Source organism: Phaenicophaeus curvirostris, chromosome 10 (genome assembly GCF_032191515.1).
Source record: "Phaenicophaeus curvirostris isolate KB17595 chromosome 10, BPBGC_Pcur_1.0, whole genome shotgun sequence".
NCBI classification, from domain to species: Eukaryota; Metazoa; Chordata; class Aves; order Cuculiformes; family Cuculidae; genus Phaenicophaeus; species Phaenicophaeus curvirostris.
This window is the reverse complement of record NC_091401.1, coordinates 4,723,626-4,749,023: the sequence shown is the minus strand read 5'-3', so window position 1 is coordinate 4,749,023 and position 25,398 is coordinate 4,723,626. Positions and strand designations below refer to the sequence as shown.

Genomic DNA, 25,398 nt, shown 5'->3' with positions numbered 1-25,398 from the left:
AGTGTTTATTCTTTCAGGTTATTTATCCATGTCTGGAGGTTGTATCTCTTGATACAAAACAGATTTATATGACAAGATAATTAAACATACAAGCCAGCTGCAGCAAAACTTATCAATTAATTCTCACAGTAAGTTTCCACTGTGCAAATCCAGTGTTCAGTTCTGGCCCCTCACCACAAGAAGGATGTTGAGGCTCTGGAGTGAGTCCAGAGAAGAGCAACGAAGCTGGGGAAGGGGCTGGAGAACAGGCCTTATGAGGAACGGCTGAGAGAGCTGGGGGTGTTTAGCCTGGAGAAGAGGAGGCTGAGGGGAGACCTCATTGCTCTCTGCAACTCCCTGAAAGGAGGTTGTGGAGAGGAGGGAGCTGGGCTCTTCTCCCAAGTGACAGGGGACAGGACAAGAGGGAATGGCCTCAGTCTCCACCAGGGGAGGTTTAGGCTGGGCATTAGGAAATTTTTTTCACAGAAAGTGTCATTGGTCCCTGGCAGAGGCTGCCCAGGGAGGGGGTTGAGTCACCTTCCCTGGAGGGGTTTAAGGGACGGGTGGATGAGGCGCTGAGGGGCATGGGTTAGTTATTGATGGGAATGGTTGGACTCGATGATCCGGTGGGTCTTTTCCAACCCGTTGATTCCATGATTCTATGATAAATAGACAGGGAGGGAGAGCCTTTCACTGGATTACTTCTCCTACTCTGAGCACAGCGCCCCTGCCCCTGCTCCTCCCGGCCGGCAGGGGGCGGTGCCCGCCGGGGTTGGGGACGAGCAGCGCGCCGCCCGCTCCTGGGGCTGTCACTGCGCACGCACCTCGGGGCCGGGGGCCGAGAGGGGGCTCTACGGCGCATGCGCGGTCGCGTCCGGAGGGTGTGCGCGCGCGCGGCCGGCTGAGGCGGAGAAGGGCGAGGGGGGCGGCGCTGCCGGCAGCCATGAGCGCCTTCGGGGCTGCGGCGCCGCTGTCAGGCTCCTCGGCTGCGGCGGGGGCGCGGGCCGGCAGCAGCGACAGCCTGGAGAAGATCGATATGTCTCTCGGTGAGGGGAGCGCCCGGGGCCCGCCGCGGCGGCGGCGAGATGGGGCGGCGGCGGTGACCGGGGGGAAGGGAGGTGGTGGGGGGGCGCCAAGCGCCGGGCCGCAGCGCGGGCGGAACCAACGCGGGGCGCGGGGTGGGGAGAGGCAGCCTGCGCCAAGTCGGGGTTGGGGGCGGACCCTACCACTGCCGGGGCGCGGGGGGGAGCTGTGTCCGCGCCGCAGCGGGGCCGGGGTCGCTGTCCCGGGCGGGCGTGGGGCCGGGGTCAGCGCCGTGAGGCCTCGGTGTTCCCTCTCTGTGCCCGTGCCCTTTGCTGGGCGGCCCGGGGGGAGCGGCCTGGGGCTCAGGACGGCAGGAGCGGGGGGGTTGGGTTGCTTGCTGCTCAGCCGGCCTTGCCTTTTTCTCTTCCCAGGTCTGGAAGTTGGTAATGGCAGTTCTCTTTTGTAACCGCTCTGCAGTGTGGTACCAGGCAGATCAAGCGTCATGTTCTCTCTCCGTGTATTTTCCCATGACAGCCTCCCCCTTTCTCCCTTTTGCTCCCTTTGGGGTGCCTGAGGGAGCCGCACAGCCTCGCTGCAGAGCTGGTTCTCTCTGAGAACCTGCTTCCCACGCTGTATATATTTCAGAGGTATCTCAGGGTAGTTCTGTTCTGAGCCTCCTTAACAGTTGGGGACACATTTCTTGTGTTCCTGGAGTGCATCTTCCATTTAAGTTTTACCAAAAAAACCTGGGTTTATATCATAGAATCACCAGGTTGGAAGAGATCCAGCGGATCATCAAGTCCAACCATTCCTATCAAACACTAAACCATTCCCCTTATCAAACACTAAACCACTCCCCTTAGCCCCAGGACAGCTCCGTGACGCTACCAGAGCGTGGCAGATAGATACTATTAGGAGGCGTGCTTAAAAAAGTGAAATCACAATATGAATTGGAATGTTATGGATAGACTCAGCCTTTGTGGACCACCTTCAAATAAGAGGATTTGTACAATTTTTCTTTCTGTAAATGATCCAGTGGAGTTCTTTGTTTTGCCAATGGAGATGACTTGTGAAAAGAAGTTTAGAGTTTGTCTGAAGGTGGAGAGTAGCATTGCAGCATTCATATAAATATGAACAACTATTTTTACTTACAGTATAGAGCACTAAGTCTTTGTTTCCAGGGTTACTAGGTTAATAGAATTATTGATACTGAATTGCTACTTCTCTATTTTCATATATTCTGATGTTTCTTACTTGGCCAAATTAACTGCTCAAGTATGTGCCCCGGACACTGACTAATAGCAGGTTGCAAAAAGCTGCTGTGGTGTCACGGTGAGCTCTTGTGTAAGAAGCGCGGGTGTGTCCCTTAACTTGTTTCCTTGCAAGGGCAGCATTGCAGGAGAACAGCGTCATCCATGGCTGCTGTCCCCATGTCGCAGCTCTATGGTTTGGTGTAGACAAAGATAAGGTGCAGTTCCACATCTGTCATGATACCCAAAAAATAGACACGGCATTAATCTACGAAATTGTAAGATATCGATCTTAATGTTGAGTATTTTTTCGTGTAGTAATAAAGATTGAACTTTTTGTAACTAGGGTATTATGTACAGCTCATCTGAAGCTAAGCTTCCAGTTTGATAATGTTCCCAGATTACTCTGCTATTTTGGCATATTCTGCTGTAACAGTTTTGGAAGTTTTAGTTTTTGTTGAACATCATTTTATTAGTGATGCTAAGTTCAGGTAGTGCTGCTAGTTGAGAACCGCTGTTGGCAGCAATTGTTTCTTCTGTTTCGGACCTCTGTACAACTTTGGAGTTCCATTGCTTTCCTTTGTCATATAAAAAGGGTTGTTTGGCAATCCTTGCTCCAGGAGTGATACCTTTGGTGAAGAAGATTCCATAGAAATCAACCCTGAGTGACCTGTATCAGTATTCCTTATCCTAATAGATTTATTTTTCTGAATATTCAGTCATTTTTGAAGCACTATGAGCTGATTATTTTCTTAGCTTTACTTCAGCAGGGTACAAAACATTGGATAACAATGTTGTGGAGGTCTTTTTTATGGTGTTTTCTACCTCATCCAAGTCTGTTTGAACTCTATTACAGTAACCCCATTCACTTCTTTCCTTGACTTAAAAAAAAAAAGTCCACGTATTTGTGGTAGATCCCGGCTGAAACGTGACTTTTTTATCAGTTGTTCTCTCATGATCTAGATGCAATAAACATATTTTGACATTTTGCTTTATGATGTTTTCGTAAACAAAGTGATAGTTGCATAAAAGTATGTCACACCTGTTGCTTTACTTTTCTGTCCTGAGCCAGCTACCTGGTCAGTGAAGGAAGTCAAACTGATGTGGCATGATTTGTGCTTGACAGACTTACTGTTCACTTTTCATGAGTTTACTATTTTACACTTATTTTTAAACTGATTAATAATTTGTTCAACATTGTTTCCCTGGACAATAGATGATTGCTTTGGATTGCAGATACCTGGGGACAGAAGTCTTGCTTGCTTTTTTCTCCGTCATCTGAACCTCACTGAACTTATGAAGATAACTGATGGGCCAAGTTCTCTCTATGTCATTTTTCTTAAGTAACTTAGGATGAGAGAACTAAGGCTTGAATTGACATATAGTGTGGAATCTGCAAAGTCTGATAGTGAGAAGGGATTATCTCCTTTTTAATGGAAAAAAAACCCTAATGTAGTCATTCAGTTTAGAATTTCTTACTGGGCTGAGTGCCATGATCTTTCAAGTCTCTTGGATGTTCTGAATGTATGCAACTTTTTCGCTTTGGCTAGGGCATTATGTTCTGAAGGAAGAGCTTTACAACTAATAGGGACTGACTGTTTTTTAGAGATATTTCTAGTACCTTAATTTGTATGTGCTGGATTTGTGAGATTAACTTGTCTATTTCCCATGGCTGCAGCTTGAGAGGGTGTTTGTTTTCTGAATTAGAATATGTCTGCAATGTGGCAGATATATATTTTCTGTCCTGCTTACAGATGATATAATTAAACTGAACAAGAAAGAAGAGAGAAAACAGTATTCCCCTAAAATGAAAAGAGGGCTTCAGCAGAATCGAACTCGACAGTTCAGGACGCCAGGCTCCAAGTGGGGGATCCAACAGCAGAAAGGTATGTATCCCAAACATCATGTGTATTGCACAGGCTTGGGGTTTTTTGAGCTGAAATGTAACCTAATGAAAATGCATGGCTGGAAATGGTCAATTCAGGGGTCTTTGAAATAGCATCATATACAGCTTTGATTATGATTCAGTACTTTGTAATCCATTTATGTTTGGTTCAGTATGAGAATAGCATTCATGTGTTTGGCCAAGAGGGAGCTTAACGGGGTTTTTTTTATATTTTAATTTTGGAAATTGTTTTGCTACTTTGTCCCTTCTCAGAGATGGAAAGTGTGCTCACGCCAGAGACCGTATATTTGGAGGTCTTGCCAGAGCTCAGAGACAAAAGAGACAGCATGTTTTGATTTGATTTTGCTAGGTAGAATTCTTGTAGGCCTCCTCAAAATAGCTGTTACCGAGACTGTAATGCTGCCTCTGGGATACATAAATGGATAGTGCAGAGTGTCTGGGTTGGCTTTTCTTGTTAAGTCCTTGGGATGTAAAGGAAGTGCTGTGTCAGCCTTCTTAAGACAATGTTTTTACAGTGGAATTCAAAAGCAGGCAAAAAAAAAAAACCGACGTAGCGAGTGAGTAAAGAGAGTAGTGTACAATAAAGGCTTTGCTGCAGATTCCCCGAGTAACTGTCAGGGTTTTTTGATAAACAGGAGTCATATTCTAAAATGGTTCCCAAGTGTTAGTCCAGTACATGGCCAGCACCTGCTTGAAGTATAGACTGATTTTGCTTATGTTTAATGTTGAAAAGTACCTTTATAGCACTAGATTATCAAAATGTGGAAAAATACCATCTCATCAAAAAGCTTACCATCTCAATCCAAGCTAGTGAAGTGTTTAAGTTAATTGATGCAATTCCCTGTTCAGTGGCAGTCATTTCAAACAAATACACGTCTATCTGGTGTATTCACAGTGACCCCCATTTTATCTTTGTCATGGCATAATATTTGCTGTAGCTGCAGCTCATAGTTAGCATCTTGGGTGCAAATGTCTTTGGGGATGAGTGGAATGTCATGTTGCTGAGGGCTCAGAGGAGTTTTGCTGTTTATACAGGCCAGCACAGCAGCGCTGCTTAATTTGTGCATCTTCAGTAAATTGGTGACAGTGCAGGAAAATATTTTACATCAGTGAGACCCAAGTGTAAGAATATTTGTGTAGATGAAGGAGTAAGTGAATTTACGTTGTAGGTTATCAAACAGGTTGGCTTCCGTTTATGACCACAGTTGTAAAGTGCAATTGTTTATGATCCAAAGGGCACAAAAGAAGCAAGAATTAGAATTCGGAATTTTAGGACTGTCTTGGCAGCTGTTTTTCTGTCTTGGAACCTTCCCTCCTTACCTGCCCTTGTGCTAGGAAAAAGTGAGTGTCCAAAATTGCCAAATTCACGACAACAGATTTATTGCTGCTCTGTTGCCATTGAAGTTATTCTGATAAGTAGCAAATCCTCTGTTGTTTGATTGATCGTGGTTTCTGTAGCTGTCCACAACAGCATTCAATTCCTTGTGGTTTTAGAAGTGGCTGCCAAACTCTCTGGAGAGAAGCAGGGAACTTGAGCTGGGACTCTTTTCAGTTTTTGAGGGGAGAAACAGAGAGAAGAACATTGTTGATTTAAATAAAAGTTGTCCTTGGTGACACACAGAATGCAACTGCTCATGAGGTCCCTTTCAGCCTAAGTAACCCTGTTTCTTGGCTTCTCTATTTGAAGAGAGCATTTGTGAACCATTCACAAAATGTGGGTACACAGCAATTTCTCCATGGCAGATTTATCTAAGCTGGGTTTTGATGACTCATGTCACAGATCCTGATTCATGGAGAAGTACAGAATTATTATTGATGCTGTGAAGTCAGATATGTCGAAACTAGACAGGTTTGTTGCTGTAGAGCTGACTCCTTAGTCTTGAATTTATCTCGCAGGCTGAGGTTCTAGAATGGGTGATACTTGGGGATAAAACTGAAGCGTGGTCTGTATTCACAGCGTGAGGCTAAATGGTTCCAGACAGGATTAACCAAACCCTTGTAACTGGAGATTAAAGATGTTTATACCACAGACCTCAGACTTATAAGCCTTTTATATTCAAAGGCTGCTTTCAATTCTCAATTTTATCTGGATCACCATGCAGAGTTCTAACTGAAAACACTTTAAATGTGATGTAATTTGTACTCTGTTTAATATGGCTTTGTGGACCAACTGCTACATTCATTGTTCTTATGTCATGTATTGGCAACCACTGATCTAGATAAATTAGCTTTGAAGTTGTGTTTTCTCTGTGTTTTTGGTTTGTTTTTTTTTCCTTTTAAACTGGTAGTTTAAAGTTTGTTGAATGAGTGAGGAACTGGTTTCTTGGTTTGGTTTTTTTTTTTGTTTGGTTTTTGTATTATTCAGTACTTGATACAGTTCCATTTTAGAGTATTTTGCTGGTTTTCTATGCCAGAATGACAAAATTTCAACAGCAATTGTGATTTATATAAGAAGTGTGGTTATTGTTGTGCTAGGGCTTGGGCCAGACCTACTGAAGTGACTGAATGACGAAATCCTCTTCAACTGTAGCGACAGTTCTAACGCTTGAAGTGTGCAGCCGACTAACTTGCGTTGCCTGTCTAGCATCTTAGAGCAATAAACCTTTTCTTTAAATAAGAATTGTTGAACAATTTCTGCTTTTTTGCAGGTTATGGTAAAAATCGTTTGGGACGCAGAAAGAAGATAGCAGGGAAGAAGCGTTCTTACGGAGTTATAACTGGCTTGGCAGCCAAGAAGGCAGTGGGTTCAGGGAAAGGAATTAGTCCTTTGAACAGACAGCCGCTTACCGAGAAGGTAATTAATGCAATTCTAGTGGTTTGTGTAAGAACAGATTAAAAGAATGAAACACAGTGGCTTCAGAACAATGCTAAAATGGAGACATCTGGTACAACTTTTTATTAGATTGAGGATGCCTGATCTTAATTCTTGTTTGGTTTGAGGGATGTACTTAACGACTCGGTTTGAAAGGGGTTTTTTAACACTTAATTGGGTTGCAAGTCATGAAGATTGAAGTACAGAAGTGTTTACAAGAAAAGCTTACTTACTGGTCTTTGCATAACTTTGTTACAAACTGGGATTCAGCCAACTTGCAGGTGTTAAGCATATGTCTGATGCAAAAACATTAGTTTCTGTGGAATACTTAACTCCTTCAGTTGGCTTCCTCTTCTGCACTCTTCAGTGCATTGTTGCCTGCTCCATTTTTTTCACTACTGTAGAATGGACATTACTTTTGGATTTGGGAAGGAGAGTAATTTTGAAGACGTGTGAAGCATGTGTTTTGTCAGTTTAGGGAGGTACAGTAATCAAGTAGTAACTGCTAAGCTCTCCTATTATTTTTTTTTGCCTGGTAAGGAGAGGAGTCTAGAAATCATGGAAGTGTAGAAGCTATTTTCAGTTATACTATACTGTGAAATGTAGGCAAAGCCAAACTTATATGAGATTTGTAAATAGAAATTGAAGGAAAAGTGTTTGTGTGTATACAGTACTCATATACATTATATATATTTATTGTTTTTTTTAAGAATGCGGAGCGGAATTACCCAGTTTTGAAAAAGAAAATAAACCTGCAGAGACAATCTGAAATGCAGAGAAAACGAGCTCCAGCCCTCCAGAGGCCTGCCCCGCTAAACAGAAGGTAAAATACCACATCTGCTTGGTGAATTTTTTTTGATAACTTTCCATAGCGAGTCCTGTTGGACGTGACTGAGTCCAAGGGAAGGCAGTAGGTACTAGCTGTAGTAATACGGTCAAGGCTATCTTGTGTATGAAGTTCTACAGATCTGGAAGAAAAGAATGGGCAGATGTGGTCTCGATACAAAGCCAGATATTCATTAGTGTGTAGAGCACTGGGGAAGTACCTCTGTCTGTGAGCACCTGGTATTCTGCTCTCATTGATATCATAGGCAGCCTTTATGACCATGACCAATGTGAATTTCAGTAACTTTGAAGTTACAGCCATGGTTTAGTGAACTTTCTAAATAAAAATGCCTTTGTGGAAGCTGGTGCCACCTTCAGTTTCACGAAAGCTATTGCATTCTTTTGTTAGTGCTGGAATTAACATGCCTGTTACAAACTGCATCTTCACTGGTCTGTATGATGAAAATTTTCACTATGTGGCTCTATTGTGGAAACTGTAAACAAACTTTCTTTGTAGATATCAATATTGCTCTTTTTTAATCTAATCAGCAATATTTAAAGTGCTGGAGGATACTGAGCAAAATAATAACCATACTGCCCTGTGATGTGGGAGCACTATGCTTCTGTGTGACAGAAGTGACTTCCCCATTTATGAGTAATGTATTTTGTTCCTAATAGATGAGAAGGGAGCTTATCGAGACTGAAATGTTCAGCCTCAAAGAGGCAGTGTTGCAGATGTGCTTAGGGATGCATTGGGCAGTTTCCTGACTTTCATAGCAGTCTCTCTGAGATTTTACTTGTGGACATTTGATAACTATGTTTTATTAAATATTACAGGAATAACATGCCATCTGCTTTTGCCAGAATTGGAAACAAACTAAATCAGCAGAAAGACACTCGTCAAGCAACTTTCCTGTTTAGAAGGGGGCTGAAGGTAACAAAAATTATTGAATGCAACAGAATAGTGCTACAGGTTCTAAACTAATCTCTATCACTTATTTTGAAGTTGATTAATTAGTGTATTAGTTCTGAGTAGAAACTTCAGGTGGAAGGGAAATAGGTGCAAGTTCTTTTACTTGTATTTTTTCAGTTACTGTAACCCATCAAGTCTGGCTTCCTGTTCCAATGTAGCCAGACTGTTCAGCGGGGCATGGAACTTGTCAGAGTGTTTGTGGGTAGTTTCAGTGTCTTAATTTTCCTTTTAAGAGTAACAGTTAGAAAGCTTTGTGCAGCTTCTATAAGTGGCTGTCAAGTGAAGAATAAAGCAGAAACATATTTTAGAATCAGATTTTATTATTATTATTTTGGGGTTGGTTTTAATTTACTTACGTCAGGATTTTTCAGTTGTTTTGAATAGGATCAAGAGAATAGAGAGTTTGCAGTGAATGGTAGTGGTGTTCTCAGTTTTCATTTGTGCTTTCCTTCTACAACTGCCACCATTGTGACAGTAAGTAGTTGCCATCTCCCATCTACTCGGATTGTAGAGTTACAGACAAGATTAGGAGAAAGACAACCAAACCCGAAGTCCTTTAAAAGAGCAGTGGAACTCTGTGGCATATTGGATATTATGTTTGTTAACATTGATCAGATTAGAAACTAACCAGGTTTTACTTATTAGCCTCGTAATGTTTTGGTGTGTCTTGGCAAAGTGTATGTTTGCTGACAATAGTCCTCATATGTTTCCATCTCTCTATTGGTTAAGTTACAGTCGCTGACTGTTTTGTTTAAATCATTCTATGTTCTTAAAGTAATTTCTTTCCAATGTCTTACAAAAGTAATAGGATTGTTACCTTTGAGGTCCCTCTGAAAGTACAGCCCCATTTGTGCAGAGTGTACAAACCACTTTAAACTTCTACTTCTGAACTTCTGTATTTACAACTGCTACCACAGGAATTGAAACAGTATTCAAATGCAGTGTCTGATTTGATGTATTTTCAGGTGCAGGCCCAAGTGCAATCAACAGATGATCTTGATAATCAGACAGTAAAGAGGACTCGTCAGTAAGTATTTAATTTGGAAAATTTCAGTTTGGTTACTTGTGTGATTCTCATGTTACTTCTGGCTACGATAATTGAATGAGATTTTTTCCCCTGTAGGCCTGTCAGCTGAGGGAGAGTGATCTTCTCCCTATTCGCAGTTATTTCCTAAATTATCTTCTAATTTAACCAGGAGGAGTTTTTTTGCGTAAGATGCTTGCAGGAATGAGGGGGAAGGTGATAGCTTCAGAGGTTCAGACTAACCTTTGCCATTCATGAATACTGTGTAGACTGAAACTAAGATTCAAATGTCAATGTTCTCCTGAGCTCTTGACGTAATTTTTGTTTTATTTATTATACATATAAGCCTGTGAAGCAGTTTGGAAATAAGCAAGGCAGGTCACAAGGTGGACACTCAGCTCTCCCCACACGTGTTCTTCTCATATCATTCTGTGCCCGCTAGGCTCTTTGCAGTTTGTTTGTCAGTAACCCAACAGGCTGAGTAAGCAGCATATTCTGCAGATCTGCAGTCCGTCACCTCTTTGATTTGCTGTCAGGGCTATGTTGGACCCATCTGTAGCAATGAAACAATGTTTTTTAAAAGTGAAGTTTCAGTCAGTGCTGTAGTTCTAGTACGCCTTGCCAGCAGGTGCTCTACTGCTCCCCTGAATGGGTTTATATAACATAAAAGATACAAGAATCAATAGCTAGGCTTCTTTTAGATTGTTTGACTGCATGTGGTCTTCATAATGGCCCGTACTCTGAAAGCTTGTGTGTTCTTTGCGAGGCAGAGTTCTGGACACACATATAAAGATACTCTGACTGGAATTTCTGCGCTGTCTTTGTAAGTGATTTCTGTGTTTTCAAACTAGATGGCGAACTTCTACCACGAGTGGAGGGATTCTGACTGTGTCTATTGACAACCCAGGAGCAATCATAAACCCGATGTAAGTGTTCAAAAAAAGCTCTGAAATGTTCTTAACATAATTGAAATTGCTGTTCTGAGCCACTTTGCAAGTTCCTTGCAGATAGTACTTCAGTATTTCACAGCTTCTTGTGAAAACTTTTAAATTTGTCCCCTTTCTGAGCGTTTCTCAGCTGTGTTTGGATAATGTCACAGCTGGATTTCACAATGCATTTCCCAGTTAGGAGAGTGATGTGATGCGTGGAGTTGAAGAGTGGTGGGCTGGTACTGTTTTTCACCTGTTTTTCACCCTGTCTGTCCCTTCCAAACCTGTTATTTGCTGTTTTCTTCCTCTGCCTGAATGAAAATGAATGAGCGTCTCATTGATGAGTTATAGTCACAGTTCCTTCCTGATTCATAAAGATACTGATAGTTGTGCTTAACGAAAGCATTGTTGTATTTGGGAAGATGATGGTACTGTTGTTTCTTGAGGGGTTTTATTTCAAAAATCTCTTGAGTAGCTTTTTTTCATTAATAGCGTTTTGTCTGTAAGGAAGACTGTACTGATTTTTTGTGTTTATGGGAATAATTAACTGCAAATTATGCATTTGTCAATAGGATTGAGGGATAGAAGGTAAGATCACTTCCTATCGGGGCACTTGCTCTCTGATAACAAATGCTACCTGCTTGTAGTTCTGTCTGACTTTTAGGTTCTTGAATTTGTGCCCTCCAGCTATTCAGAACACCTAATCACATGGTGTGATGAAAAATTCATACCTCTATCAGTATTAAGGCTTTATTGCATAAGACACGTATTCACTGTGTTCTTTCTAACATTATTCCGCAGTTCCCAGAAATTACGATTAACTCGTACTCCCGTGCCACCATTTCTGATGAAGAGGGACCAATCTGAAGAGAAGAAGATTCCCAAAGGGGTTCCGTTGCAATTTGATATCAATAGTGTTGGAAAACAGGTAAATGCAGTTTCTCTCCTTAACTGTGGAAGAAGTTGCAAGACAGATAAAAGTCGGTGAGCCAGTCACTTTCTGCCTAGACTCACTAGTGGCAGAAAGAGGGAACTGGCAACTACTTGTTTTCACTTAAAAGTTCTTCCATTAACTTGCTATGTAACCTCAAATAGCTAAACTCACTGTTCCTGTTCCTCTAGTTCATGTCTTGCATGCCCACATGCTTTAAATACGATTTAAGTTCTTGAATATTTGTAAAAGCCTTCTGTTGTTCTTACTGTATGTGAATCAACAAGTGTGCGTAATTCAGGGATGAGCTGCTTTCAGTTGTGTAACCTGCAGGGAGCCCTGACAGCTGAATTTAAAAAAGGCAACTTTTGCTGTGCGTTTAGGAAGGAAAAAATCAAGCGCGATGGCTTAAAGGCTTGAAAGATGAACAATTTTTCACAAGTTTCATGAAAGCAGGCTACAGGAGGCAGGAATCTTACTTACTGTTATTGAAGAAATTGTAACAGAGTAAGGGCTGGATGCTGTTCTTGTAACCAGCTCCTTCTTGCAAGGGCATCAGTCTGGATTTGCTCCTTCCATGAATAAGCAGTATGTCAAAAATAGTCATATCGTAAAATTAATTGAACTTTTAGATTAAACTCCAGCCTGCTGGCTCAGCTGGATGGGCTGGAAAGCAACCTGCATTAACACAGGTAAAATGCTGCATTTGTCAAAGTTGGGGACAAGAGTGTAGCACAAGTTCCCTCTTTCAGTCTGTCTGTCCTCAGTTTAACCTACGATATTTTGAGTAGACTTTGAGTTTTGACACTGTGTACCATGTGTTCATAATGAATTCTGAGAAATGCTAGCTCTTATTTAGTCCAATCTGATTTTTAAACATTGTGGGAAGTGATGAAATCCAGTTGAACTTCCTTTTGGTTTTTTGGGTTTTTTTTTTAAATTGTGAGGCAATCAAGAAGTCAAGTGATGATCATGCAGAATGAGGAAAAAAATTATTCTTGTCTCCATTTCTTTGATTAAATTAACCCAGCAGGTTTTACATTTCTAGTAAAATTACTTTATTTTGCAGACAGGGATGACGTTGAATGAACGTTTTGGGATCCTGAAGGAACAAAGAACAGCACTGTCTCAGAACAAAGGAAGCCGTTTTGTAACCGTGGGCTAACCTGACAGATGGACTTGAGCCCTGATCCCACCTACCTAAGAAACAGAAATAAAAGCGGGCAGAAGAACACAGCATGTAACTGAAATTCTCCAGACTCCTTGCTAAGATGGTGGCAGAGCTATCTGTCTGTATTACTTTGACTTTGAATGGTAAAAGACATGGTGCCCTGAGGGTGGGGAAAGTGAGGAAACAGATCTGCTGGAGTGGTACCGTTACCTGGTTGGAAAAGATTCGGTTGCCCAACTGATAACAAACACTGACTTTTTGGTTCATCTTGCAACCAAACACAAACGTGAATTTTAAAAGGGTTTTTTTTGTCGTCGTTGTTTAGGAGCGTTCAGTATCTTGTTCTATGGCCCCTTTGTTACGATAAAGACTGTATTTCATTACAAACTCCATTTCTAGGGTTTTTAGGGACTGCCTATGAACTTTTTTTGGACTGTAGTTTGGCACAGAGCCTCAGTCCATGAATACTGTGGTAGTAATGTAGCAGCATTTTTCATGGGAACATTGGTTGTACTTATTTGTTCTTTTGAAGTTCAGTTTTTTCTTTTCTTCAAAACTAAATGTCTTGCATCCTCACTTTCACAAATAAAGCTCTTAGCTGAGACCCAAAACACATAATTGGGATGGAGACAATTCTCTTATCCTTAAAAGTGGTCATATTGGAGGAGTACTGCACAGGCAGTATGAGACTAACTAAAATTGCAAATAGCTGAAGTTCATCATTGTCCTCTGTAAATTGACTATATCTGTCTCTTATTTTTTCTTAAACTTTTTCTTTCTATTTCTTTTTGTAAGGGTTTTTTTTCACAAATTCAATGCAATAACTTCACATTTTTTAATATTTTCATAGGAATAAATTCCAACAGTTGACAAGAAAGTCAGTGAAATGGTAGAGTTCCTTACCTTCCCAGACACAGGATTCTCATCTCTCATACCTTACCCCAGAGGGTTTCCTCTGGCTCTTGCAGACAGCTGAGGGCAAGCAGTCAGTGGCACTTGTTTGTTTATACCAAAGAGAGGCAAGATACGAAGCTGATCAGAAGTGGTCAGACGTCTTGAAATTGGCTGAAACTGGGGAAGTGTTGCTGGAGGTAAGCTCTCAGTTTGCCAGCATGAAGGCATTAAGCAGGAGCATGGAGTCACTTATTTTAGGCTTAGCTTTATGCATCAGAACCTGCAGGATGGTTACAACTGGTGCATCCTCAATGTAAGTTTATGTGATCCCTAAAACTGAGGCACCCGTTCAGAATGGCTTCCAGACCAGGAACTGATGAACTTAGCACTGTTCTATAGCAATGAGATTTAGGTACAGTCAGGTAAAAGGAGGGTTGGCTTGCTGCATCCAGAAATGTGTATGGTGTTCTAAGTGGGCTGAATTCCTTTGGTTGTCTTGAAGAATATACATTTGACTTTTTACGGAGTTGGTTTCCTTGTATTTTTATCTCAAATTCCAAGTTAATTAGCATTTACCAGGAACTTCAGTGCTGAAGAGCATTTGAGAGTAGAAGGGCTTTTGTTCGTATAGCGGTTTTAAAAGTCATCCTTGATGCTATATAGTACTTAAACCCTTATTTTTAATGTTAAAATATATCCTAGCAGAAATAAACTAAACATAATGGTGTTAAGGTTTTTTTCTTAATTACTACTAGGATTTTTCTTATTAAAAAATGCCCCACTGTTAGAATTTGAGTAGGTAAGTTGTTGTCAGTCATCCCGTTTCAATGCATACATTTTCCATTTGCCAGGATGCAACAAAAAAAATTCTTTTGCATCAACGTAGATGCAAAACATTGATGCAGTGCATCAAAAAATGCTAGTTTGTATTTAATGAGAAGATGCTTTACACTGTACCTTTTGGTATTTTTTGGAGAAGTTATTACATTTGATCTATTCTAAAGCTGTTAATTTTTTTTTTAATAAAAAGTTACAGGTTTCATACTGTCTTGTTCCTGTTATAACCACGTTGGTTACGTCAATTTTCTGGCATCCTTCAACGGGTTCTTAATGATTTAGTTCCTATTAAAGCGTTCTGATGGATATACTGAAAAGCGGCGTTGTTTGAGGAGGGCTTGCGTTATTGCCCAGCTTGATATCCTGAAAAGGAAGGACCTCCCGGAGCAGCACCGTGGACGCTCGCTTGCGTTTGAACGTTTCTGCTATTAACGTGGTTTTCGGTACCAGCTCCCTTCATCCATCCAAGTTTTCCATCGCCGTCACCAGTTTTTGCTCCCAAGCAGCAGCGGCCGCGCTCGACGCCTCGTGTTGCGGGGCCGGCGGGAGCGCCGGGCGGCGCTGCTGCCCGCAACTCTCGGTCCCGAGGCGCCGAGCGCCCCCGTTCCCCGCTCGGGCCCGTTCGTTCCCGGCTCCAGCCCCGGGGCGCGCCCTTCGGGTGACGCGGGGCGCGCGCTTTTTTTTTTTTTTTCCCGCGGGGAAAGCCCCGTAGCCGCCGCCGCCGCTCCTGCGCATGCGCGCCCCGCCCCGCGCCTGCGCCCTCCCCGCCGGCCGCGCTTGCGCGGAGCGCGGGCTTAGAGGGCGGGGAAATGGCGGCGCTGGCGGCGCCCGAGGGAGGAGGCAGCTCCGCGATGCCGGCGGGGAGCGCCGCGGCCGGCCCGCCGCCCGCCGGGCCCCCGGGGCCGGGCTCGTGGAGCCGCTCCTTGGACCGAGCTTTGGAAGAGGCGGAGGCCAGCGGCGCCCTCAGCCTGAGCGGCAGGAAGCTACGGGACTTCCCGCGGGCCAGCGCCGCCGGGCACGACCTCAGCGACACCACCCGGGCCGGTGAGCGGGGAGTCCCCCTCGCGGGGGAGGGGAGCGGGGGCCCTGGGCGGGGAGGGGGTATTTTCTCCCTCTGTACTCGGCACTGGGGAGACCGCTCCTCGAATCCTGTGTTCAGTTCTGGGCCCCTCACCACAAGAAGGATGTTGAGGCTCTGGAGCGAGTCCAGAGAAGAGCAACGAAGCTGGGGAAGGGGCTAGAGAACAGGCCGTATGAGGAACGGCTGAGAGAGCTGGGGGTGTTTAGCCTGGAGAAGAGGAGGCTGAGGGGAGACCTCATTGCTCTCTCCAACTCCCTGAAAGGAGGTTGTGGAGAGGAGGGTGCTGGGCTCTTCTCCCAAGTGACAGGGGACAGGACGAGAGGGAATGGCCTCAAGCTCCGCCGGGGGAGGTTCAGGCTTGACATCAGGAAAAACTATTTCACAGAAAGAGTCATTGGGCAGAGGCAAAGGGTGCCCAGGGAGGGGGTTGAGTCCCCTTCCCTGGAGGGGTTTAAGGGATGGGTGGATGAGGTGCTGAGGGACATGGGTTAGTGATTGATGGGAATGGTTGGACTCGATGATCCGGTGGGTCTTTTCCAACCTGGTGATTCTATGATTCTCCCTCTCAGAGGGGATGGGGGGGACCCTGAGAAGGGCTTTGTGGGCGCTGCTGCCCTTTGGGGGGGTTCTCCTGTCGGAAAGGGCTGCCCCGGGAGGGGCCGTGATTCCCCCCTCGCGGGAGAGCGGAGCGGGAGGCTTCGCCGCCCCCGGCTGCAGGAGGAGGAGACTTTTCCTTAGTGGGTGTTTGAGGGGCTCCCGCGCCTTCCCCCCGTTCCTTTCCCCGGGTGCCTCTCCCCTCCTGCCACGGGTCCCGAGCCGCTCCCAGCCCCGCGGGGGCGCCGGGCTCTGTCGGACCTAGCGCTCTCCAGACCGTTCAATCGGAGTTCCCGGGGTTCTCCCCGCTCTCCGCTCCCCGCTGCGGTTTCAGGCGGCCGTGTGAGTGTGTGCAAACACGTACAGACGCCCTCGCCCTCTCATCCTGCGCCGTTGACAGCGGAAAGCAGCTTTCCACGAAGGGCTGTCAGGTGGATGTGTGCTAAAGACAACTGTTTCTTGTGTTCTGAGGCTTTCTTCTTAGAATCAGTCACAGAATCATAGAATTGCTTGGTTGGAAAAGACCTTTTAGATCTTCAAGTCTGACTGTGCCTGCCCACTACTCAACCATATCCTTGAGCACTTCATCTGCCCGTCTTTTAAACACCTCCAGGGATGGAGACTCGACCACCTCCCCGGTGTAAGCTCTGCCAGTGCCCGAGAACCCTTTCAGTGAAGAAATTTTTCCTCATGCCCAATCTGAACCTGTCCTGGTGTAGCTTGAGACCATTCCCTCTCGTCTTATCACCTATCCATTGGGAGAAGAGGCCAGCACCCCCCTCACTACAACCTGCTTTCAAGCAGTTGTACACAGTGATAAGGTCTTCCCTCAGCCTCCTTTTCTCCAGGCTAAACAGCCCCAGTTCCCGCTGCTGCTCCTCATTAGACTTGTGCTCCAGCCCCTTTATAGGTTTCTTTCGTTTCTGACAGCCATAAGCAAGATGTAAAAGGCACTGTGAACAGAATCACTTCCCTTTTTCTGTTTTTCTGTTGTATTATATGGATAAAAATAGGAAGGATTTTTAAGAAATACTTCTCAAGGTACAGTACACAATAGGGCTGTTCTTTTCCCCTCTGCTCTTCAAATATGTTCATAGGAGTTAACTAAAAATGTGTGGTTTCCCTATAAGGAGCTTGACCTGAAGCAAAAACACGTTTGTGGAATACATATACATATTACTGTATTGGATAGAGGTGAGACATGGGAAGGGATAAAGGTTTGTGCAGGATGTAGAAGTTTTCTTAATGCATTATATAGAGCAATGTTTATTTTGATTATCAGCTTGCATAAGTGATGTAAGAGTAGTTTTAGAAGGTATCCGTATTCCATTTGTTTGTAGTTTTGATTACTTCCTATGCAGTCATTTAGATTTTCTAGTGTTTTGCGTAGAGTTGTAGCTTAGAAACATAGAAGTAAACAACAAGTGTTGCCTTTTGAAAGTTACCATGTTTGTTAGTGCATTGACTCTCAGTTAAGTAATTCAAAATGGAGCTTCCTTTAAAATTGTCTGACTTCACGCTCTGTCCTGTAACAACCTATTTATGCAAAACTCTCACTATTACAAAGAAAAATAAAAACCACCCAACCAAACCTTGCGACAACTGTGATTTGTTTGACTTGAACACATCTGTAAATAGAAAATGCTTTTTGTTAGGGTATAAAAATTTTTGTTCAAAGGATTTCTAACAAATGCAGCTGCACAATGAATGTGTGGTGGTCTGATCTGTAAGAAAATGCAGTGTACACATTTGTTGAGGGATTGGGGCTTTTTGTTTACAATACTATTCATTTACTGTACTCTTAAACAATTTGTGGGAATTCTTGTTTCCACCAAGGTTCCCATCTATTGTGATGAATATTTGCATTGTAGTTGTTCAAGAAGCATTAAATGCTAATAAGCGGCAGTGCATACCATACACTTTTGTGCATTTATCATCACAATGAACCTTGGAAAAAAGCTGGAACTGTTCTTACGTTCGAAGAAGCAAAGCTTATTTGGGAGGCACGTTCTGTTTAAGTTCTCTGTTTTGAAGGCTGCTGTGAATAATTTCATCTCATGCCATTTTTAGTGTGGTCTGTTCTATGACTTGTTTTGAATAAGGCTGGGCAGTGGAGGAAAAATTCATCCAAGCATTTTCTAGCACTCAGTTTTCAGTTGAGTACTCAGCTAGGAATTTAATCCACTTCTTTCCCTACGTCAGTTTCTTTCTTGTGCAACTTCTATTTCTTTTATATGGGAGTAGCTACAAATAATGTGATAGAATGTATATTGCATGTTAGTTGTTATAAACACTGTAAATAACCCTGTAGACTGTGAGTGCCTTCCTGCATGCTGTGCTGCAGAGACTCAAAGCACATCGGATGGGGCATGTGTGCAGAGTTTCATAAATATTACTGGAATTACTCTCGAACTATGAAACTGAAGAGGAAACAAAGTATAGGCTAATCATATTCCCTTTATGTGCCAGAATAGACACCTTTCTAGTGTGGATCGTGTTATACTGGTATAGCTCCTTCCTGTTCTTGTAGTAATAACATTAATTGCATGTCACTGTATCTGCATTGATGCTGAAGAGGTGGGAATGAATCACATCCCTCATTAAAGTAACTACGCTACTAGAAAACCAGCATCTAGCAGAGCCTTAAGCCTTAACAGAATCCCTGGCCTTGCCTGGAAGCTGTTGTTAATGCAGATGAACCAGCAAAGCGGGTCAGCAGGGACACAAGGTGTTAGAGATTAGATGCTAGATCAAGTTTAGCTGGGTGGTGTGTGCACATTATGAGGCTGATGATGAGCAAAGGGAGAATCCCTTTTAAGTAGATTTCAGCAGTACATTTTCAAACATTAAGCCAATGGGAAGGTCACATTTACTTGGGTCTTTTATGGGTTCAGAATTGACAGCAATACTAACACTGATGCTCAAATTTAATAGCTTCTAGGTACTATTCTTAACTGCTAGCTAAACAGTAATCAGAGCTGAGTTTCTGGCAGGTGTGAATTAACGTTGGAGAGGTATTTGATAAACAGGTCATAGAATATCTCAAGTTGGAAGGGACCATTAAGGATCACTTGAGTCCTGCTCCTTGTGGGACCAGATCAGGTCTGCTGCATTTTTATTCTGGAAGTCAGTATAGTATTTCTGTTAGGAATCGGTGGAAAAATTAAGGTACTCACTAATCATTTGTCTACATCTCTAAGCTTTTCACTGGGAAGTGAATACTCTAGTGATGCCAGAGCCTCAGCTGTTCTGGGCACTGCTGTCTCCCAGGTGGTGAAGACCCACAGGTGGGTTTTTAAACCAAGATCGGGGCTCCAGGTTGTTCTCAGAACTGAGCGGGTCACTTCAGCAGGCACTGAAGTAATAGTGAGTTTCTGGTTGTTTTGTACTTTAACTGAAATTAAAATCACTTGATATAAAATCAAATTGAAGCTGGGATAGCCTGTGCCTGGGAGCTTTGGAATGCATTAGCAGGAAGGTAGATCCCTCCACAGTGTCTGATGCAGTTGTTCACCTGACGTTCTGGTACATGTGGGATGGCTCAGGTACAAGAAATGCAGTGTGATAACAACATAGGTAATGAAAGAGGGGAAAGCAGCTGTTCTTTCTGCTCATCTCTTACAACTTAATTGGAATTTTAGGAAGTGACTCATGCTTACAAAGTTCATTTGATGATGAAGAATGAACAAGCTTAATTTATAGAGCAAATATGTCCTTCTCTTTTTTTTTCATACTTATTCATTTAACCTGCATTATCTATAACTGTTTTATCCGAGTTGAATTACAGCCTATTTGTTCATTCCTCTCTTGTTCTCAACAAAGGAATAGGAAAAGAAAGAGCTATAAACTATCCAAATTAAATATGAAAGGAAGCACAGTTGCATTTTGCCAGTGTTAATGTAGACTGATGTCATTATTTGACAGCTTTCCCAGTGGTCTAAAGCATACATTGAGCAGAAAAGTTATTTGTCAAACCCTCAATGACAGTCATAATAGTGTAAACCACTCTGTCTCCATTTTTAAAGGAGAAGATGGGAATATTAATAGTGAAAATGGATGGCAAGTCTCTGAGAAGGAAGAAAAAAAAGTCTGCCACCATCTTTTGAATGGCTTTTCCAGTAAGATGCCTCTATAGTTTTGTTCTTAGCAGCTCTCCATAGAAATGGTAAAATCTGACCATAGTGTCAATAAAACTTCTCCACGCTAAGTACTTGCATGCATTTGGGAGGCTTACAGCGAGTGTATGAGTGTTCGGCAGTAAGAAGTCTCTCTGGTATTTTTCTTTCCTGCCAGAATTCACTTAGTATTACCTGATGAAATGTTAAACAGCTTGAGCACTACAATGTGGCTCAATAGCATTGGCCAGATTTCCCAAACATTTGTTCTTAAAGCCACAACAGCAGAACCCAGACCATCCTAAAATTAAATAATTACTTGAAAAAAACTCTTTGGATTAGAGTTTCTTGAATGGAAGATAACTTGGAAGGAAATGGGATTGTTCTTTGTTCAAGTGGCAGGCTGTTTGTCAGAAGAATTTACTGTGTTGGTACTGAGATTACCTAAAGTTTCAGTATTAAAAATCAAATCTTAACATTTCATGAAGGTGGTTGAGAGTCTTGTGCTCAGATTTGCAAGCTTGCCTCTAACCTTATCAAAACCCAAACAGAAATATGCTGTCTAGAGAGGTTCCAATAGCTGTAGGGATGAGGAGGGAGATGACAAACTTTCCCCAAACTTTAGATGGTTATGTAGCTTGTTTCATTCGGTTCCATCTTCTGGTCTTACCTCCTTCCCATTATAATTTGACTATTGCTCCCTCTTGTTTTCTTTCTCATTAAGTTTCTGTTATTAGAAAATCTGGATCTCCTGTGTGTTCTGTGCATACATACTGGCAATTTTTAGTCTAGACTTACGGAATTGCTTAAGTGTGGTGTGTTGCTAAGCTGAGGTCAGTTCTCATGCTTGTTTTGTTACCCTCAAAACGTGGAGAGCAGTTGGCTGCCCTAGTTCATAGTTTGTTTCTGTTGAATGTGTTGGGTTGGGTTTTGATGGAGAGCTGATGCCTGCAGTAATGCTTAAAGGTTCTTGGCGCACAGGCAGTTTTTTTACCTAATGTTTTATAGCAACTGGGAACGGGGAGTCTGAGCTTGTAATTTCTAAGCCTTGTTGCAATGAAAGTAGTATGTGATGTTCAGAATGCCTTTGTTTAGCTTAAAAAGACCTTTTAAAACAAAAAGAAGTCCCATAATCAAACTTTTACTGCCAGTAAAGTCTCTAAATGATGTTCAGGGTTGCACATGTTTCTAGTTACTTCCCTGGTAGCCTTCCACTTCCCTGCCTCCACCATTATCAACTTTATGTATTTTCTTTTTAATAATGACTTGTCTGCATACGCGCTCTTAGTTATGTTTTTGGAGATAGCTGTAACAGCATAAAAAGTAAAGAGCAGAGGGATTGGTAGGGGAATATATTGAATCCTGCAGCCGTACGAAGAACAAGTTAAGAATTTAGGAAAAGTCTTTGTTTCTCCCATGGTGTTTCCAGCCCTCTTTTCCCATGGCTGTACCTGTGGTTGGAGGTAGCAAAGTTATACCAGTTAAGTACTCCCTTAAGTCAGTCGTAAATAAACAGCCTAATGTGATTAAAGGTCGGTGCTGATGCCAAAGGGGGAAGTTCTGTTTTCCTGCTGCACAGTCGACACCAGCAATCATATTGCCAGTAACTACTTCACCGTTGGATCAAATCCTTGGACAGCTCGCTGCGTTTTCACGTGTGCCTGAGCACTAGCAAACAGAAAGGGTGGGAAGGCTGTATGTGGTGATGAGAATTAGAGGGCCTGTTTTGGCAGATATATAAGCTTAAATTGACTCACACCAATTGTGAAATCACAGCTTAACTCTATTTTGTAACCTTGTACCACTGCCTTGGTGTAAATTTGCTAATTATTTTTTTGTAAAACAGTGCACTAGCCTTTGAGTCAGTGGGCCTAGGATTTTTTTTCTTTTGGAGCCTGGCTTATGTAGCTGAACTGCATTCGTTGAAACGTTACTGCTGACAGATTTGGATCTCATGTGTTCATTTGACAGAATGTTATTTTATAAAAGTGATTTGAAACTGATTGTTTAGCTTCAGACTACAGTAGACAGCACGAGTTTCTTCAAGTACAAGAACCAGCAGCAAAGTATTAGTTACAACAAACACTGTAAATTATATAGCATGTGTTAAAAATAAAATTACATAGTGGCTAATGAAAAGGCTATAACTCAATTCAAGGGTTCTTCTCTCTCATAACTAATCAGACTTGGATCTCATGGTTTCTGATGTTAGCCAAACAGCTCGAATGAATTGCAGTTGTGTGTCTAACTGAAGTCATGGATTACACAGTGTGATTTCTTCTTTTTCTGCTGTGTCCCCCTCTCTGAAGTGGAGAGGTGAAAACTCATTTGTGTTATAAGCATCTTGGCAGTTAGACTTTCTCAGTGCATTCAAGCTAAATTATTGCTTTAGTTCTCTGAATTATAGACATTTTGAGAAGACACAAGGGGTAATACATTGTGGTCTTTTCTTTGTAGGTTTGTTTTGCATAAGTTAGTACTTCTGTATATATGCAGGAAGAGGGCTTTGTTTTTCACTTTGAAGTCCTCAAAACTGTCCCGATAGTCCAATTGTACTTGCACACTACAAGCCTTTGCTGGCAGAACCCAGAAGACCTTTAGAGTGAGGATGGTCTTTGGTTTTTTATAGCTCTTACTGATTTGAATGTTCAAGTATTTATGTCATAGTCTAAATGTAGTAATTAGGATATGCCCAAAAAATCCTACTTGCTATGCAGCCCAGGTGTTGGCTGCTGGAACATAAGGTTTGTGGCCATGGTCTGCTCTGTGATGAGGGCAGTAGGATTAGTGAGCATCCATTCATTTCCACACTCCCCCTCTCCCCATTGTTCAATGACCTATGTGAATTTTAGTCTCTTTATTCTGCTTATTGTTGAAACCTAGCTCTGAATACAGAAATGTATTATGGTTGCCTTGGGCTTTTGGGTAGTGTTCCCTAGTGTTGAAAAGGTTTCAAACACTATTTTTCATGTAATCTCTGAAGTGAAGCTTAGAATGCCTGTGATGTTACTGCATTTTATCTGTATGAAGCTTGGGATTTTACAAAGTTTGAAAACATTTGCTGATTTGGAGTACCAAATTAAAAATAATTTGGTGCCTGAACTTTTAGGCAACCTGGCTGTTGCTGGTTAATTTCTTTTATTTTTTTAAATACAGTCTTTATTAAATTCAGAGGCTTTAGTGACTCCTCCGGAGTACTGGAGATCAAGACCAACGTCTAGAAATGGAAATATGTTATTAATAACTACCTTTGGAGAAATTAATTTAGAAGATTTGATTAGCATTGTGAAGGGATTGTATGGCACTGACAGCGTGCAATCCATTTTTCCAAAGCAGCGTTCACCAGCTTTCAGGTTAGCCGTCCCATTTTCTTTCTCCAATTCTCTACTTTGTTCCCTAATGATTTTTCAAGATCGGTCTTTTGTGTGCAGCAATTAATATCATCAGTCTTGATTCTACACTGGTTTCATCTTGTTTGAAAGAATCTATGTGAACAGAAAAATCTTGGAATAGGAAGAAGTACGGTGTGTTTGTTAATTACAGACCTGTGGACAGTGGATGTGCACAGGAAACAAGCAGTTGAAGTTCCGTGGGCACCTTTGATTATAGCCTGTACTGTCTGTGGGCTTGATTTGCCGTCTTGGATAAGTTTTTAACTGAATTTTCTCAGTGCCTTTTTCAGGTTACTTCTTTAGCACTGAATTCTAATTTTGGGCTGAATGTCAGTCAGAGGTTTGGAATGAATTTCTGGATTCAGTTAAGTGGAATTGTGCTGGCATCCATGTTACTCAGCGCGGTTCAAACCTTTACATTCCTCAGGTTTCTTACCTGAGCCAATAATATAGCAGTGGGCTGTCATTCCCTGGGACCTGCTTGTAGAGTGGGATGCTCTGCCTTTGGATTGTACAGATGTTTGAGAGCAGAGGAGTGATGGGCTGCGCGAGTCTTGGGTTCTGTGCTTGGTACTGGAGGGGGTTGTTGTCTGCCAGGCTGGGGTTCCGCTGTGTGTTCATGTCCAGTGTCTTGTCCCCAGCAATATATCATTATCTCAGTCCTGTCTCTTCTGCCTCCCAACTTTTTTCTTTAGTTCCTTCATCCCAGCTTCCACCTCTTAACCTTTTCCTTCCTTATTAATCTTGTCCATTCACAAATGCCTCTCATTGCCAACTCCAGTATTCCCATCCATGTTGTTAGTGTGGTAAAAAGAGGAGTAATCGGTATCTTAACATTGGTAGGAAATTAATTTTAAATCTGAGGAGAATGTTAATTCTAGGGTGCTGATGAGATAAGTAATAATTTAAACCAGCTTAATTCATTATTACAGTTATTTATGGCCATATGTATATTATCTTTTAGTACGCTTATAGCCCAAGGCTTTTACTGGTCTTTGAGTAGGTGTCATACACGCTGTTCTCTAGGAGTAAGAGTCTTTAGGCACAGCAATAGCAGGACAATTAGGTGCTTGTCATTACATTGACTCCAAGCTCAGCTGTGGTATGAATGTTTTTGTAGAGGACCACAAGGGAGTGTGGTTATGAGCCATAAAATGTCTGCTACTTCCTTTTATTCTTCTAACTTGCCAAGGGTTGGGTAGATTTGTGCTTAGCAAGGTAAAAAGTTATCTTTGGAACCCATCAAAGCTGAACCAGCAGGCTGATCATTTGAGCTATAAATGTGTTGCAAAACAGTCAGTTATTTTGTGTGGCATGGCTCTGTCCCACTGCTGTGCAGATGATATCCCACCCTTAAGGGATGCCAATGTGTCCAAAGATTCTTAGAATTACTGTTAAAAGCTTCAGTGGGAGAAGGAAAGCCTAGGAGCTTCACTGTTGATTCCCTTTGCTGGGGAGTAAGTACCAGCTTCTCCTTCTGAGCATGGTGAAGGAAATTTTCATCAAGAATACCGCCCCCACCTCCTCCATAACTGATACCATTCCGTCTGTCTTGTAGTTCCTGTTCTCCTTGAAAACACATTTATTTAAAAACAGCTTTTCAAATCGAATTTTCAATGTAATCTTTTAAACATCTGCCATCTCAACTTTCACAAATGTGTG

General features: G+C 42.5%; 2 protein-coding genes across 16 annotated transcripts in view; both read left to right on the top strand.

Moving 5' to 3' along the window:
* Nucleotides 1–870: 870 nt before the first annotated feature.
* Nucleotides 871–14,757, top strand: FYTTD1 (forty-two-three domain containing 1). The gene is made up of 9 exons (XM_069864552.1): nt 871–1,025; nt 4,007–4,138; nt 6,807–6,952; nt 7,681–7,793; nt 8,633–8,729; nt 9,734–9,795; nt 10,644–10,718; nt 11,523–11,649; nt 12,722–14,757. Exons 1-9 carry the CDS (start codon nt 923–925, stop codon nt 12,815–12,817), a joined length of 951 nt encoding a protein of 316 aa, XP_069720653.1. The 5' UTR covers nt 871–922; the 3' UTR covers nt 12,818–14,757.
* Nucleotides 14,758–15,339: 582 nt separating this feature from the next.
* The window catches only part of LRCH3 (leucine rich repeats and calponin homology domain containing 3), a 67,833-nt gene continuing 57,774 nt past the window's right edge, over nt 15,340–25,398 (top strand). For 13 of the 15 annotated variants that reach the window (XM_069865091.1, XM_069865094.1, XM_069865084.1 and 10 more), the window contains exon 1: nt 15,364–15,598. In XM_069865091.1, the coding sequence (XP_069721192.1) occupies nt 15,364–15,598 (235 nt within the window). Of the gene's footprint in view, nt 15,599–25,398 lie in introns of all 15 variants that reach the window. The other 2 variants (XM_069865097.1, XM_069865098.1) reach the window with 1 other exon arrangement.